Below are 18,443 nucleotides of genomic sequence, written 5' to 3'. Positions count from 1 at the left end.
TTTATTAATGCAAATAAATAATGACGATCTTTGTAATGATCTCCTGTTTTTATTGGAAAGTAGGTCATGTTTACACCAACGATGTTATGATTACACATAATTGTGTTCGTTTGTATTTTGGTTTATTTGAAGGTTTATCAAATATTTGATAAGCAATTCATTTTGTGAAAAAAAAGGAAAATATTTAAAGAGAAACATTAGCAAGAGTTTCGTTTTACCATTCAGACACTATATATAGAACAAGCACATGCCCATAGTAACAACCTTAGCAACCAAACAGAAGGGCCAATATTATGAGAAACTGTTGATATGATACTGATTGCTACAGGATGCTTAGTCTGTCCAGTATTTGATACTGATTACTACAGGATGCTTAGTCTGTCCAGTATTTGATACTGATTACTACAGGATGCTTAGTCTGTCCAGTATTTGATACTGATTACTACAGGATGCTTAGTCTGTCAAGTATTTGATTCTGATTACTACAGGATGCTTAGTCTGTCCAGTATTTGATACTGATTACTACAGGATGCTTAGTCTGTCCAGTATTTGATACTGAGTACTACAGGATGCTTAGTCTGTCCAGTATTTGATACTGATTACTACAGGATGCTTAGTCTGTCAAGTATTTGATACTGATTACTACAGGATGCTTAGTCTGTCCAGTATTTGATACTGATTGCTACAGGATGCTTAGTCTGTCAAGTATTTGATTCTGATTACTACAGGATGCTTAGTCTGTCCAGTATTTGATTCTGATTACTACAGGATGCTTAGTCTGTCCAGTATTTGATACTGATTACTACAGGATGCTTAGTCTGTCCAGTATTTGATACTGATTACTACAGGATGCTTAGTCTGTCCAGTATTTGATTCTGATTGCTACAGGATGCTTAGTCTGTCCAGTATTTGATACTGATTACTACAGGATGCTTAGTCTGTCAAGTATTTGATACTGATTACTACAGGATGCTTAGTCTGTCCAGTATTTGATTCTGATTACTACAGGATGCTTAGTCTGTCCAGTATTTGATACTGATTACTACAGGATGCTTAGTCTGTCCAGTATTTGATACTGATTACTACAGGATGCTTAGTCTGTCCAGTATTTGATACTGATTACTACAGGATGCTTAGTCTGTCCAGTATTTGATACTGATTACTACAGGATGCTTAGTCTGTCCAGTATTTGATACTGATTACTACAGGATGCTTAGTCTGTCCAGTATTTGATACTGATTACTACAGGATGCTTAGTCTGTCCAGTATTTGATTCTGATTACTACAGGATGCTTAGTCTGTCCAGTATTTGATACTGATTACTACAGGATGCTTAGTCTGTCCAGTATTTGATACTGATTACTACAGGATGCTTAGTCTGTCCAGTATTTGATTCTGATTACTACAGGATGCTTAGTCTGTCCAGTATTTGATTCTGATTACTACAGGATGCTTAGTCTGTCCAGTATTTGATTCTGATTACTACAGGATGCTTAGTCTGTCCAGTATTAAGGTAATTACTCTAAGTTTTCAGACAATTAAAAATAATTTTGTTCATGTGCGCACATTTAGATATGGCAAATGTTCAAAAATGTCAGGTGTCCGAAAATTAGAGACAAAACTTAAATGTCCGAAAATTATAATTATATTGAAATAAAAGCAATAAATCAATGCACAATAGTGTTTATACTTTGAAATGAATACAACTTCACAGCTTTGCTAACTCTGGCGTGAAATGATACAGAACAAAAAAGTAAAAACATTAAACATACTGCTTCCTTAATAGAAAGATATCATTTAAAATGCTGTTGGCTAAAGCGATTGTTTTCTACCGGTATGCATGGTTATTTACCCAATTACGCAAATGTTATAGTCCATTGCCCTCAGGCATGCGTCTCCCAGATTTCATGGCCTTAATCTTTTTGTAAAAACCCATGCTCTAAGTGTCACACGATAAGCAAATACAGTGCCGAAATCTGGTAAAATAGCGCTGTAAAAAATAAAGTGTGAGTCATTAATGATAGAAGAAAATGCGCATGTCCGAAAATAAAGAGTCATAAAAAATATTTATTTTGGCCAAAAAAGGGGCTGTCAAAAAAGTTAGAGTAATTACGGTAGTCTATCAAGTATTTTGTCAAAACATTGCAGATTTTTTATGCAGTTTTTGTTGTCATGTTATAGAACATTAGAACTAGATTAGAACTATAGATTGAAGTATTTAACATGTGTGTTTTTCAATTGTTTTCACTTAAAATATTTAGATGTGTTCATTTAGAGGGCCGATACTACTGATACACATGCTACTGATTTTTTCACTAAGAATGGCAAGCTTCCAGATTTAAGGAAAGCCGTAAAATTGAACATCAAACCCTTTTTCATAATGATTATCTTTTCTGCCTTTACAATTCTTAAGATTTTGTAATATTGAAAATATTTTTGCAACATCCTGGATCTGTTTTGTAACTCTTAATATTTTAGGTGAACATAAGAACTTGTGCAGAATGCAAAGACTTGAGTTTCATAACTTATGTCATTGAAAAAAACAATACAAAATCAGAACTGTACAAAATAAAAACTATTTGTAAGATAACAAAAGAGTTGTTCCATTTACAGGCAGAGCAACCTCGATCTTCACTCAGTGATGCATCAGACAGGTCCAAAACTGGACGGTCTTAAACGGGGTCGCCCAAGACCCAAGAAGAAACTCGAGGATGCGGAGATGCGAGACTTTGTGGCGAGCGTGCTGATAAATGTGAGCAACAAGGTTGACACTGGGGCCCAGACTGACAGTCTTATGCAGCACACAGGGCCTGGGGCCAAGACGGGGCCCGCACACAGCGGCAGTGCGGATGGCCTAGCTGCCCTTGTGAACCTTGCTGTGGAGCAGAGGGACAGTCAAGGGGCCACGCTGAGCGACCTCGCCGACCTCCAGGCCATCTCTAACGGGAACCAGCAGATGGTCCTTGTTATGAACGAGGACGGTACTGGCTCCTACATCATATCCAACTATCAGGATAATGAGGAGATCAGTGCACTAATGCCTTCACAACAGGTTGAGGTGTCAACAGCGGTGCATGGCGTGGCTGGGAGGACTGAGAATTATGATAATGATGCAGAGATGGCTATGAAAACATTGGAAAAGGTCGTGTATCAGCATAATTTAGATTCAAGTGATCAGAATACGCACTAGTGTTTCTTAATTGGAAATTCGGATGTATTGTATAACAACAACAAAAAACACGACATCATAATCAATTAAAGATTGGGTTCTTATTGTGTGCTATTTTTTCTACTGTTTCAAGTAAATTAAATTGAATGAAATTTGCCACTGGTAACCTCATTGTGATCAATTAATTTATTTGTGTCACATTTTGAATTTACATGTTTGTTTTTATGCAAATTGTGTTCCACTATAAATTTTACCAGTCCATGTACGGTGAAGCTGTATATTACTGTGCAATGATGAAATGATTCCCTTTGTGGCAATGTTCATTCAGATTTTAAGGTGTGCAGTTAATCTCCAATATTGCTCAGATTTGTTTATACATGTGTTTTTGGGAATGTTTCAAATAAAGTTTATTTAATGTTTACATCTCAGATCTGTCTGTCTATTGAGTACTAACTCTATTACAAAAATTTAAGATTGACCCATCTAAAAGGTTCATCACAGGGCAAATGTTGCGGAAAAAGCTGATCAGACACGCACAACACAAGCACAGGTGAAATTAAAGACAGAAAAGGCTTACAGCTTTTGCACTTAAAAAAGTTTTATTTCAATTTGTCAGTAATGCCAGTAGGGATTTGTTCATACCATTTGAAACCTATATAAGTATTTTAACGTACCTTTTAGCTCTCTTAGAAAGTGAAATTCAATTAAATACCTTTCTTACTAGATTCAAGTTTTAAAGGATTCATTTACAACCCTTGGATACTGTTGATCAGCAAACAGCATAAAACCTGAACAGACTGTGAGTTACTCGCAGGCTGTTATGGTTTTATGCTGGTTGCAAAAGCCATTTTCACTTTGCTTCTTATTGGGGAAAGGGTTAAGGAATGTGAAAGAGTCCCATTATTGGTTTTGAAACGGGAGAGAGATCAACACATTTCTGAGACGTTACTGATTAAGCCGTTTCAGTGCAATAGATCTCTACCAAACATTACGAGTAATTTACAGTACTGATGGCTACCCTCAAAATATAATATAGAGTTTCATCAGATAAAGGAGTTAAAGACTAAAATTGCAAAAATTTGAACGAAAAATCTACTTCACAACGTTGAATTATTCAGTCGAGATATAGAACAGTTGTGTGGGTTAACCTGAAGCTGCAGTAGCCAAGATAACATTTAAACTTTCAAGTCAATAATATTGAAGTCAACAACTTCATAATAGCCTTTAACCTGAAAAGAATGTGATAAGGTGTCTCTGTGTCAAATTTTTATTGTCTTTGTTATAGGGATTTGTGTCATGCTGATGTTTAGAAGTGATGAATATTCCATGTAATAAGTGGGTTCAATTGGCAGTCAGGAAGATAACAAACTTATGAAAATAACTTTTTAAAATCTTTAACCCTTTATCACTTAGATACGTTTTTTTTGTATTGTAGTCCGTTAGAAAGTTAAATTAAATTTAACCCTTAGATACAGATGAGCAGCAAACAGCTTAAAACCTAAACAGACTGCAGTTACTCGAAGGCTATTCTGGTTATACCCCCATTACCATTGGTTATAGGGGCTATAATAGGAGTCACTTTGTCGGTCGGTCTGTCCCAAAAATTTCATCTGATCTTCAACAAACTTGGTCAGAAGTTGAATCTAGATCATGTCTAGGTCAAGTTTGAATATGGGTCATGCCAGGTCAAAAACTAGGTCACAGGGTAACTTAGTAACCGAAAGTTTGTCCGGACCATATATATGTCATTTATCGTTAGATTTTAAAATGACTTGGTACATTTGTTTACCATCATGGGGCGGTGTGTCATGCGAAAGAAGAACGTCGATATCTCCAATGTCAAGGTCACACTTGGAGTTCAAAGGTCAAAATGCCCATAAATGAGCTTGTCCGGGCCATAACTTTTCATTTATTAACCAGGTTTTCCGAAGGAAAAAACTGGTTATTAGATTGGCGAATGCGGGCGGGCTGGCTGGCTGGCTGGCGGGCGGAACAAGCTTGTCCGGGCCATTACTATGTCTTTCATTGTCATATTTTAAAATCATTTGGCACATTTGTTCACCGTCATTGGACGGTGTGTCGCGCGAAATAATTACGTCGATATCTCCAAGGTCAAGGTCACACTTTGAGTTCAAAGGTCAAAATTGGCAATAAATGAGCTTGTCTGGGCCATAACTATGTCATTCATTGTGAGATTTTACAATTATTTGGCACATTTGTTCACCATCATGGGACGGTGTGTCGCACGAAAGAATCACGTCAATATCTCCAATGTCAAGGTCACCACAACTTAAAATAGATTTATTTTGAAACAAACTTACAAAGGGGGTTAATTTTGTTTGTTCATTTCAAAAGTTCAGTTTGAGTTGTCTCCCTTAATCAGATTTTTTTTCACAATGAAAACCTGGTTTTGTGACAATTTTGTCCCTTGTTTAAGACTTTAAAATCATTTGGCACATTTGATCACCATCAATTGACGGTGTGTCATGCAATAGAATAACGTCGATATCTGCAAAGTCAATGTCACAATTTGAGTTCAAAGATAAAAAAATGATATTGTCCGGGCCATTACTATGTCATATATTGTGAGATTTTAAAATTACTCTGTACATTTGTTCACCATCATTGGACGGTGTGTCATGCCAAGAATTACGTCAATATCTCCAAGGTCAAGGTCACACTTTGAGTTCAAAGGTCAATCATGGCCATAAATGATCTTGTCCGGGCCATAACTATGTCATTCATTGTGAGATTTTAAAATTACTCTGTACATTTGTTCACAATCATTGGACGTTGTGTCATGCCATTACCATTGGTAATGGAGGCTATATAGGAGTCACTTTGTCGGTCGGTTGGTTGGTCGGTCCTGAAAGTTTGTCCAGACAATAACTATGTCATTTTTTGTTAGATTTTAAAATGACTTGGTACATTTGTTCCCCATCATGGGATGGTGGCTCGTGCAAAAAGAAGTACGTTGATATCTCCAAGGTCAAGGTCACACTTGGAGTTCAAAGGTTAAAATGCCCATAAATGAGCTTGTCCGGGCCATAACTTTGTCATTTATTGTGAGACTTTAAAATCATTTGTTCACCATCATTGGACGGTGTGTCATGCGAAAGAATTACATCAATATGTCCAAGGTCAAGTGTTGAGTTCAAAGGTCACACATGGCCATAAATGAGCTCGTCAGGGCCTTAACTATGTCGTTCATTGTGAGATTTTAAATCATTGGTCACATTTATTCACCATCATTCAACGGTTTGTCATGCAAAAGAATAACGTCGATATCTCCAAGGTCAAAGTCACACTTTGAGTTCAAAGGTCAACAAGGGACAAAATTGTCACAAAACCAGGTTTTCATTGTGAAAAAAAATCTGATAAAGAGAGACAACTCAAACTGAACTTTTGAAATGAACAAACAAAATTAACCCCCTTTGTAAGTTTGTTTTAAAATAAATCTATTTTTAGTCGTGGCGACCTTGACATTGGAGATATTGACGTGATTCTTTTGTGCGACACACCGTCCCATGATGGTGAACAAATGTGCCAAATGATTTTAAAATCTCATAATGAATGACATAGTTATAGCCCAGACAAGCTCATTTATGGCTATTTTTTACATTTTAACTCAAAGTGTGACCTTGACCTTGGAGATATTGACGTAATTTTTTTGCCCGACACACCGTCTAATGATGGTTAACAAATATGCCAAATGATTTTAAAATCTCACAATGAACGACAAAGTTATGGCCCGGACAAGCTTGTTCCGCCCGCCCGCCAGCCCGCCCGCATTCGCCAATCTAATAACCAGTTTTTTCCTTCGGAAAACCTGGTTAAAAATGGCCATAAATGAGCTTTTCCGGGCCATAACTATGTCATTCATTGTGAGATTTGATAAACGACGTAGTTATAGTCCAGACAAACTTTCGGTTAAAAACACACTAAGTGACCCCGTGACCTAGTTTTTGACCCAGCATGACCCATATTCAAACTTGACCTATACATCATCTACATACAACTTGTGACCAAGTTTGGTGAAGATCGGATGAAATTTCGGGACAGACAGACCGACCAACAAAGTGACTCCTATATAGCCCCCATTACCAATAGTAATGGGGGCATGATTACTATGCCGGTAAGCCTTACTGTTTTACAAATACTAGTACACCAATATCATTACATACAAGACATTCACTGCCTTTTATTTAACCCTCAAATTGAGGAGCATTCACAGCATATAATGGCACACCAGCCTTAATATGAACCTCCCATATCCATTAACCCTTTGCATGCTGGGAAATTTGTCGTGTGCTAAAATGTCTTCTGCTGAATTTCTAAAATTAGCATTTTCTTTCATTTTTTTCAAAGAATACTATCAGAATAGCAAACAGCTTGGATCCAAACTGTTTGCAAAGGCCTTTTAAATTCGGTTCCAGCACTCAAAGGGTTAAAATAGGGTATACATTTATAAACTGAGTTATCATCTCCCCTGATTTCACATGCTCTGGTTCCACTTAGTGACTTACGTGCCATTAATTCAGTCAAGTACTTTAAAGTGTATCAACTCTGGGTCACAATAAATACCGGTATTGCTGATATCACCGCACTTCATTTCAAGATATTGTGATTACCGGTAAGTACACATAACCCCTGAACACACCAAAAATAGAACAAGGTTGCTTTCTGGTATTTAAAGGTTTATTGTGCAGCCTGAGTTCAAAATTTATAACGTACAATGCATGAGGTATCTAAACAAGTGCACAGAAAGATTTGATACAGATCTATTTTACAGTTTTTAATTTTCGATTTTCAATACTGGCATATGTCAGAAATAGAACGGTTTTATCTGAAAAATATTAATGCACAATATAAAGAAGATAAATAAATAGAACTAAAATGTGAATACTAGTAAACAGCACAATAAAATTAAATTATATACAACATTTTAAAGCATAGCATATAATTATTAAACAAAGTATTTATAAAAAATTCCCTGAGATATGCTACAAAAAAAGAAATGCACAAGGAAGTGTAGCACCAATGATTTTGTTTTAAATTTAACTTACTTTTATTTTATCATTTTATAAAAAGTGATTTAACAAGGAACAAAAGCATAAATAAAATGGTGTTATTTTTCTTAAGCACCGCAACAAAAACATCTCTGTCAATACAGAGTATTTACATATAAAAACAACACTATAAAAAGCTTCAGTGGCTTTAACAAACACATTAACATTCTTATTGATGGGTATCCTAATGCAATAATTAACAAGAGGGCCATGGGCCCTAAGGCGCTCACCTGAGACCCAAAGGAACTAAACTATTCTGGGAAGGTGGAGTTCAAAATAATAAAAGTACTTCATGAAACATAAATATCATCATAAGGTTCACAAGAAGAAATTCGCTTGCCCCTGGAAACCATGCTCTTCAGAGCACTGGAGCCATTTTCAAATTAAATCAAGATATTATAGGAACATATGTTTTCAGCATGTTTCATTAATATTTAACTAAAATGTGCCTTATAGAGAGTTCAAAATGTTTTACTATAGCAATAAAAAGAAATCTGCCACCCACCTCAGGGCCTTGCTTTTTAACAAACTGGAACATTTTCAGACTCGCCTTGCAATGATATTTCCAATTTAAACAACAATCAACCCTATGTTTAACACAAATCTTTGATAATCACACTAAACTACGGACCTGACATCCATTAACTGTGTGCCATAACAATTTGTGTTCCACTCTTATCAGTCTGAAGGTCATTGATGCGAGTTCCCAGCTGGGGCCTATTTCTAGGGACTAAGGGCTTCTAAGCTGCAAGCCTGTTACATTAAATTAACAATTCAGGCACAGTCAATAGAGAATAAATTAGTTGCTGATAAGCAGGTGGAAGAATCGGATCAATGGAGAAATAAGAATGCATTCCTGACAAGCCTATTTTCTGTGAAATCAATTGAGAATATTTAATAAAGGGTTTTCAGATGGCAAAAATATGTTTGTTGCACTTCATCCCCAACCTATCATAAACATAATAATCCTCTTCAGAGAGGAACAAAAAAAAATAATAAAAAAATTGGCAATGTAACTGTATATCTTATCGGCAGAATTTATATTCACATGATTTCGTGGAAATCACGAATATCATAATATGCATAAATTTCATTCAACCTGTACATCGGTAATTTCATAGTAGAGTGTAAACAAGGTTACACTATAAAGCCATGTTTTTCAACAGACCTCAACCATAAAGAAACTCGGCCTAGATATCATAACAAGATATACATAAAACCAATGTTTTGACCAAGTTTTATGATGATTGGACAAAAAATGTGACTTCTAGATTGTTCACAAGCTTTTTTTACTATACAAATATAAGGAAAAATACCCCCCCCCCTCTGGCGGTCATGTTTTTTTACAGATCTGAACCATTTTTGAACTCAACCGTCATATCAAGGAAACAAATGTTCTGAACAAATTTCATTAAGATTGGGCAAAAAATGTGTCTTATAGACTGTTCACATGTTTTCACTATATACATATAAAGAAAACTGCTCCACCCCTTGGTGGCCATGTTTTTTAAATGTTCACGACTATTTTCAAACTCGTCCGAGATATCCACATAACCAATGTTTTGATAAAATTTCATGATGATTAGGCAAAAAATATGTTCACAAGCTTTTTTACTTTATAAATATAAGGAAAAAGACCCCCCTCCCCCTGGTGGCCATGTTTTTATACTGATCCGAACCATTTTCAAACTCAACCGATGTATCCAGGAAAAAATGTTCTGACCAAATTTCATGAAGATTGGACCAAAAATGTGACTTCTAGAGTGTTCACGTGTTTTCACTATATACATATTGAGAAAACTGCCCTGCCCCCTGGCGGCCATGTTTTTTCACCGATCAGGACCATTTTTGGACTCATCCGAGATATCAATCAAACCAATGTTTTGACAAAGTTTCATGATGATTGGGCAAAAATTGTGACTTCTAGAGTGTTCACAAGGTTTCTCTATAGCCATATAAGGAATACTGCCCCGCCCCCAGGCGGCCATGTTTTTCAACGGACCGGAACCATTTTTAAACACACCAAACATATCATTAAGACAAACATTTTTACAAAGTTACATGAACATAGGGCATCAAATGTGACTTCAACAGTGTTCACAATTTTTTTCTTTTGGTTGACCTAGTGACCTAGTTTTTGACCCAGTTTCGAACTCAGTCGAGGTATCATTGGGACAAATGTTCTGACCAAGTTTCATGAAGATCGGACAAGAAATGTGGCCTCTAGAGTGTTCACAAGGCAAAATGTTGAAGACAGACGGACGACGGACAAAAGGCGATCCCAAAAGCTCACCATGAGCACGTTGTGCTCAGGTGAGCTAAAAACAGTACAAAAATACGGGTCTAACATCTTGAACATATCAATATGAAACTAGAGCTTTGTCACAGACGTGACGTATTGACACAGACTATTTTGCATGCTGTCTTCACAAAACAAGAGAATCAAATTTATGGCGATTTTTAAGAATTATAATGCCATTATTATTTATGACCTTTTCGAACTTTGAACTCTTGAATTCTTTCAATTTTATGGCCATTTTTTTACTTTTGAACTCCAAGTGTGACCTAGACCTTGGAGTTATGGACATATGTTTCGCATGACACATCGTCCTATGATTGTGAACAAATGTACCAGGTTTTTTTTAAATCTCACAATAAATGACATCGTTATTGCCCCGACAAGATCATTTGTGGCCATTCTTTACCTTTGAACTCACAGTGTGACATTGACGTTGCAGATATCGACGTAATTCTTTCACGTGACACACCGTCCAGTAATGGTGAACAAATGTGCCAAATGATTTTAAAATCTCACAATGAACAACATAGTTATGGCCCGGACAAGCTCATTTATGGCCATTTTTGACCTTTGAACTCACAGTGTGACCTTGACCTTGGAGTTATCGACGTAATTCTATCGCGCGACACACCGTCCATTGATGGTGAACATATATGCCAAATGATTTTAAAACCTCACAATGAATGACATAGTTATGGCCTAGACAAGCTCATTTATGGCCATTTTTGACCTTTGAACTCCAAGTGTGACCTTGACCTTGGAGATAACGACTGAATTCTTTCGCGCGAAACACCGTCCAATGACGGTGAACAAATGTGCCAAATGATTTTAAAATCTCACAATGAACGACATAGTTATTGCCCAGACAAGCTCATTTATGGCCATTTTTAATCTTTGAACTCAAAGTGTGACCTTGACCTTGCAGATATTGACGTACATTTTTCACGCGACACACCGTCCAATGATGGTGAACAAATGTGCAGAGTAATTTTAAAATCTAACGATAAATGACATAGTTATGATCCCGAAAAACTTTCGGTTTAAAACACACTAAGTGACCCCGTGACCTAGTTTTTGACCCGGCATGACCCATATTCAAACTTGACCTAAACATCATCAAGATACAACTTGTGACCAAGTTTGGTGAAGATCGGATGAAATTTCGGGACAGACCGACAGACCGACCATCCAACCGACGACAAAGTTACTCCTATATAGCCCCCATTACCAATGGTAATGGGGATATAATAATAATGAAATGAAGTATGCAAATGTATTTCTTTTATAATATTGTGAACAGCCTGATATTATGTCAATATTTAAATTGACTTCTGTATCTAAAAATGATACAGACTGTATCTGAAAATAATACAGAAATCTTCCCTGTTCATCAAAAGTGATCTTAATCACCTTGAGTTGTTGCCAAATGTATCTGCTTCTACAGAAGTCATACCTTTATTCATTGTATTTTTCATAGAAATGATTTAACAATGTCCAAGCCACTTTCATTACAGCACACTTGAAACAAATATTCATACAAAAAACACAATTTTCATTGACTTTTATAACTTAATATTGTATGCCGCCATCTGGAACATTTTCCATATTGTATTGTTCAAGTTTGAATTGACTTTGTAACGATTGTTAGGAGATCCATGTGTGTATATATTTAGGAACAATGTACATACAGACAGATGTAGGAATAATGTGACACACAGAAACACAAGTATCTCATAATCTTTTAAAACTCTAAAGAACTAGTTTTAACACACACAGAAAGACAATATCTACATATTTACTAATTATAAAAGACACATTAAAATAAGTTTTAATTTAAAATGGTTTTAACAATGAAAACATCTATTGACAAGAGCACCGCCTTGGGGGTGCAGAACGCTCATCTATTTTCTTTTAAAGGTGAAGGGACTCTCATTTTCAATCACAAAGGAGGGAGGGGTGGAGTGAAGAGGGGTGCATTGTGTGGGGGTGTGGACATTTATTACATTATCTTCCAAAAATGCGAAAAAAAGGAAAAAAAAATCGGGGGGGGGGGGGGGGGGGGGGGGGGGGTGCGTATTCTTGGGTGCGATGATTGGACGGTATTTCAAACATAAAATAATAAAAATAAATATTTGTGTTTTTTAAACCGTTTCAAAAAAAAAATGGGGGGGTGAGGTGGGGGGTATAGTGTGAGGGTGTGGTGGTAATTTGTGAGATGATCTTAAAAAAAAAAAAAAAATTTAGGGGGGGGGATTCGGGTGGGGGAATTCGGGTGGGGGGGGGATTCTTGGGTGCGATGGTTGGACGGTATTTCAAACATAAAATAATCAAAATAAATAGTTTTGTTTTTTAACCATTTAAAAAAAAAAAATTTGGGGAGGGGGTTGGGTGGGGGGGGGGGGGGTATAGTGTGAGGGTGTGGTGGTCATTTGTGAGAGTCAAGGTCATTCAAAGGTCAAGGTAAAATTCAACTTGCCAGGTACAGTAACCTCATGATAGCGTGAAAGTTTGAAAGCAATAGCCTTGATACTTAAGAAGTAAAGTGGATCAAAACACAAAATTTAACCATATATTCAAAGTTACTAAGTCAAAAAAGGGCCATAATTCCGTAAAAATGACATCCAGAGTTATGCAACTTGTCCTTTTACTGTACCCTTATGATAGTTTGCGAGTGTTCCAAGTATGAAAGCAATATCTATGATACTTTAGGGGTAAAGTGGACCAAAACACAAAACTTAACCAAACTTTCAATTTCTAAGTATAAAGGGCCCATAATTCCGTCCAAATGCCAGTCAGAGTTACATAACTTTGCCTGCACAGTCCCCTTACGATAGTTAATAAGTGTTGCAAGTATGAAAGCAATAGCTTTGATACTGTAGGAATGAAGTGGACCTAAACACAAAACATAACCAAATTTTCAATTTTCTCACAATGAACGACATAGTATAAAAAGGGCACATAATTCTGTCAAATGCCAGTCAGAGTTACATTACTTTGCCTGCACAGTCCCCTTATGATAGTTAGTAAGTGTTGCAAGTATGAAAGCAATAGCTTTCATACTTAAGGAATAAATGGACCTAAACACAAAACTTAACCAAAATTTTCAATTTTCTAAGTATAAAAAGGGCACATTATTCTGTCAAAATGCACGCCAGAGTTATCTTAGTTTGCCTGCCCAGTCCCCTCATGATAGTAAGTAAGTGTACCAAGTTTGAATGCAATAGCATTGATACTTTCTGAAAAAAGTGGACCTAAACGCAAAACTTAACCAAAATTTTCAATTTTCTAAGTATAAAAAGGGCACATAATTCAGTCAAAATGCACGCCAGAGTTATCTTACTTTGCCTGCCCAGTCCCCTCATGATAGTAAGTAAGTGTACCAAGTTTGAATGCAATAGCATTGATACTTTCTGAGAAAAGTGGACCTAAAACGCAAAACTTAACCGGACGCCAACGCCGACGCCAAGGTGATGACAATCCAGACAAAATTGGCCTATTATTACGTTTTAAAGGTCAGCTTCCGAATGAAAGTAAACCACATGTCCCAATGTGCTCTTTTATTCTATTTGTTTTGTTATTTCTTTTAAGTGTTTAGAATTAAGTGTTTGTGAAGCGGAAAAACTCATCCTGTGACATGAGTATCAGCTGAAAGCCTCTCTAAAACAAAGGCCATTAGTGATATGATAACAATCAATACCCTTGAAGCATGTTTACACTGGTTTTATCTGCTCAAGTGATTCCCATAAACATGCTTTTGTCAGTCAGGTAAATAGTATCCAGTGATATAATGTACTCGCACATGCACTTGTTTCAAGACAAGTCAATCATGCCGTTATTTTTTAAAACTAAATAGAAAATATGCAATATGCCACCTGTTTTCGCAAATCAAAAAGTTGATCTTTAATTTTCTTAAACTTTTGCACCCTGCAACAATTGTGATAGGCAGCGGGAGCCCTAAATTATTCTACAAAAAAAACATAAAACCAGTGACCTGAAAATCAATAGGGGTCATCTGCAAGTCATGATCAATCTACCTATCAAGTTTCATGATCCTAGGCATAAGCGTTCTTGAGTTATCATCCGAAACCATTTTACTATTTCGGGTCACTGTGACCTTGACCTTTGACCTAGTGACCTGAAAATCAATAGGGGTCATCTGCAAGTCATGATCAATCTACCTATCAAGTTTCATGATCCTAGGCCGAAGCGTTCTTGAGTTATCATCCGGAAACCATTTTACTATTTCGGGTCACTGTGACCTTGACCTTTGACCTAGTGACCTGAAAATGAATAGGGGTCATCTGCGAGTCATGATCAATCTACCTATCAAGTTTCATGATCCTAGGCCTAAGCATTCTTGAGTTATCACCCGGAAACCATTTTACTATTTCGGATCACCGTGACCTAGACCTTTGACCTAGTGACCTGAAAATCAATAGGGGTCATCTGCGAGTCATGATCAATGTACCTATGAAGTTTCATGATCCTAGGCCTAAGCGTTCTTGAGTAATTATCCGGAAACCACTGGTGGACGGACCGACTGACCGACATGTGCAAAGCAATATACCCCCTCTTCTTCGAAGGGGGGCATAATAATAAACATAGAATTATTTCATCCCCACTTCAACTTTAGCATACAAACTAGTTTTTATTACATCTTCTTCCTTCAAACAATACTTGCCCTTTGATCTAGAAACTCTTCTATATCCTTCTCCAAGTGGTTCAGTTTGAATTTCTTGTCACAATGACCTTCAGACCAACTCCTTGGCCTTTCCGGAAAGTCAACAGTTTCGGGTTGATTATCTTCGCATCCCATTTCAATATCACCATCAGCGAATGAATATATCTCTTCAAACATGTAACATCCTGTTTTTCCCTCATCTCTGTAATGGTATGCCATGACAGCCTCCATCTGGTTTGTGACATGAAGGCACTGCTCAAATGTGTCAAACCACTCCGCATTTAGACCTGAACTCTTTAAATGCTTCTTCAACATCAGTGGTGAATTAAGTCTGGCACTTATACTGTCAGCCCTTGGCCGGGACCCAGGTAAAGGCGCAAGAACAACATCCCGATGAAGAGGTAAATGATCAAGCGTAACTGAATCATTCTTGGACTGGGACTGGTTCTTTGTGTCAAGGTCGACAGCAAATTCGAAATTCAGGTTGCGGATATTTGGATGGTTTGTTGGACTCTGTGACCTGTGCTGGGGGGATGGTGTGGGGCAGATATCGTTCTCAATGTTGTAGTTGATCTCAGTGATTGCAAGTTGGCATGTGAACCTGCACCAACAGAAATTCACATAAGATTTTTAAATACATATGTCTTCAATATTTGCAACAGCATGATGATGAGGAAAGGAATGAACTCCCCCATCTCCAATCAAGCAATATATTAATCAGTTATTCTAAGTAAATCAGTAAAATATATATTCATAAATTTAAAAAAATAAATAAAACAAGGGCTGTTTGTAAAACATGCATGCCCCCCATATGGGCTGTCCGTTGTAGTGGCAGCCATTGTGTGAATTCGTTTTTTGTCACTGTGACCTTGACCTTTGACCTAGTGACCTGAAAATCAATAGGGGTCATCTGCGAGTCACGCTCAATGTACCTATGAAGTGTCATGATCCTAAGCAAAAGCGTTCTTGAGTTATCATCCAAAATCATTTTACTATTTCGGGTCACCGTGACCTTGACCTTGTGACCTCAAAATCAATAGGGGTCATCTGTGAGTCATGATCAATCTACCTATGAAGTTAAATGATCCTAGGCGTATGCGTTCTTGAGTTATCATCCGAAAAACAATTTTACTATTTCGGGTCACCGTGACCTTGACCTTTGACCTAGTGACCTCAAAATCAATAGAGGTCATCTGCGAGTCATGATCAATCTACCCATGAAGTTTCATGATCCTAGGCGTAGCGTTCTTGAGTTATCATCCGAAAGCAATTTTACTATTTTGGGTCACCTTGACCTTTGACCTAGTGACCTCAAAATCAATAGGGGTCATCTGCAAGTCATGATCAATCTACCCATGAAGTTCATGATCCTAGGCGTATGCGTTCTTCAGTTATCATCTGGAAACCATTTTACTATTTCGGGGTCACCATGACCTTGACCTTGACCTAGTGACCTCAAAATCAATAGGGGTCATCTGCGAGTCATGATCAATGTACCTATGAAGTTTCATGATCCTCGGCCCAAGCGTTCTTGAGTTATCATCTGACAACCACCTGTTGGACGGAGCGACAGACCGACCACCCGACAGGAGCAATGCAATATATCCCCTCTTCTCGAAGGGGGGCATAATTAAGCACAAAAAACAAGCGATGTGTTTGTGAAACAGTATGTCCCCATATATTTGATTTTTGAACTTGAAGGATGACCTTGACCTTTCAACACTCAAAATGTGCAGCTCCATGAGATACACATGCATGCTAAATATCAAGTTGCCATCTTCAATATTGCACGTGTTCATTAAATTGAGCAATTTTTGACCCATATATTTGACCTTTGACCTTGAAGGATGACTTTGACCTTGACTTTTCACCACTCAAAATGTACAGCTCCATAAGATACACATGCATGCAAATATGAAGTTATGGCAATGTTAAAGTGGCCCAAACCAACACACCAACAGACAGGGCAAAAACAATATGTCCCCCACTATAGTGGGTGGGACATAAAAAACATGTTAGATAAAATATCAAAGAAATATTTACATTGACCAAATAGTTATTGAAGATTTGGTCCGCTAATTTACATGTATCACATGTATATCTTTTCTCAACCATATAATGTTAATGTTTCTGGAAATGTATCAATCTATTTCTTTTCATTTAAAAGCGTAAATAAAACTTTATCTACATAAACTTCATGTAGAAAAACACAGGGCGATGACCCTATAAACACACATATATATATATACCCTGATCAATTACAATTTAGTATTAATCAGAAAGATAAGATGAAAAATCTAAATCATGCAACAATTGAACGTACCTGGCTGTACAACATTGAACGTACCTGGCCGTATATCTGCGTTGATGGTTTCTGATATTTGTCACAAATAACGCAAGATGTCAGCAGTCTCCTTGTATACAGCCTGAACATCACGTGGCAGGTGAGGTAGATACTCCAGAACCGCACAAAAAACATTAACATTTGACTACATAAAGTTATAATTAATTTGATTAACATACTAATCTGTATACTAGTCAATTATAGTTCTTAAAAACTTTTGTAATCATTTCAAAATCTGACTTTATTTTATTGCATACAATTACTAAGAAAACAGAAATGCTAGTGAAACTTACAACAAATGTTAATCAACAATATGATATCATTTACCAATTTCATTTAAAATTCATTCTGATTAAGTTGATAATAAACCCTTTTTCACTTATAAACATAGTTTGAACGCATTTGTAGTCCATCAGCAAGTTAAATAAAATTCAAGACCTCTTTACTAGTTTCAAATTTTAAAGGCTTCATTTTCAACAATAGATACTGATGAGCAGCAACAACATAAAACCTGAACAGACTGCAAGTTTCTCGCAGGCTGTTCTTGTTTTATGCTGTTTGCACATAGCCATTTTTACTTTGCCTCCGAGAGGGAAAGGGTTAAAAAGCAATAGATTAGATGATAACATTCCTAACCATTCAAGAAATTCACTACTTTACCCTTTATAACACTTAGATACTTATTTTATGGTGTTTGTAGTCCCTTAGAAAGTTAAATTTCACAAAGACCTTTCTTACCAGATTATTGTTTTAAAGACTTCATTTCCAACCTTTAGATACTGATGGCCACAACAGCATTAAACCTGAACAGACTGCGAGTTTTACTAGGCATGCTGGTCCTGGTTTATGCTGTTTGCACATAGCCATTTTCACATTGCCAC

The 18,443-nt window shown here is 36.8% G+C and overlaps 2 protein-coding genes across 8 annotated transcripts in view; one reads left to right on the top strand and one right to left on the bottom strand.

Moving 5' to 3' along the window:
• Window positions 1-3,590, top strand: part of LOC127831652 (zinc finger protein 829-like) — a 36,741-nt gene extending 33,151 nt beyond the window's left edge. For all 7 annotated transcript variants that reach the window (XM_052356673.1, XM_052356693.1, XM_052356682.1 and 4 more), the window contains one exon: window positions 2,614-3,590. In XM_052356673.1, coding sequence (XP_052212633.1) covers window positions 2,614-3,190 — 577 coding nt within the window. In that variant the 3' untranslated portion in view covers window positions 3,191-3,590. The remainder of the gene's footprint in view (window positions 1-2,613) is intronic.
• LOC127831777 (uncharacterized) overlaps window positions 1-18,443 on the bottom strand; it is a 216,552-nt gene that overhangs the window by 84,144 nt on the left and 113,965 nt on the right. The window lies entirely within an intron of this gene.

The sequence above is a fragment of the Dreissena polymorpha genome, chromosome 1 (genome assembly GCF_020536995.1).
Source record: "Dreissena polymorpha isolate Duluth1 chromosome 1, UMN_Dpol_1.0, whole genome shotgun sequence".
In the NCBI taxonomy this organism is placed as follows: Eukaryota; Metazoa; Mollusca; class Bivalvia; order Myida; family Dreissenidae; genus Dreissena; species Dreissena polymorpha.
This window is presented reverse-complemented; position numbering and strand designations above follow the sequence as displayed.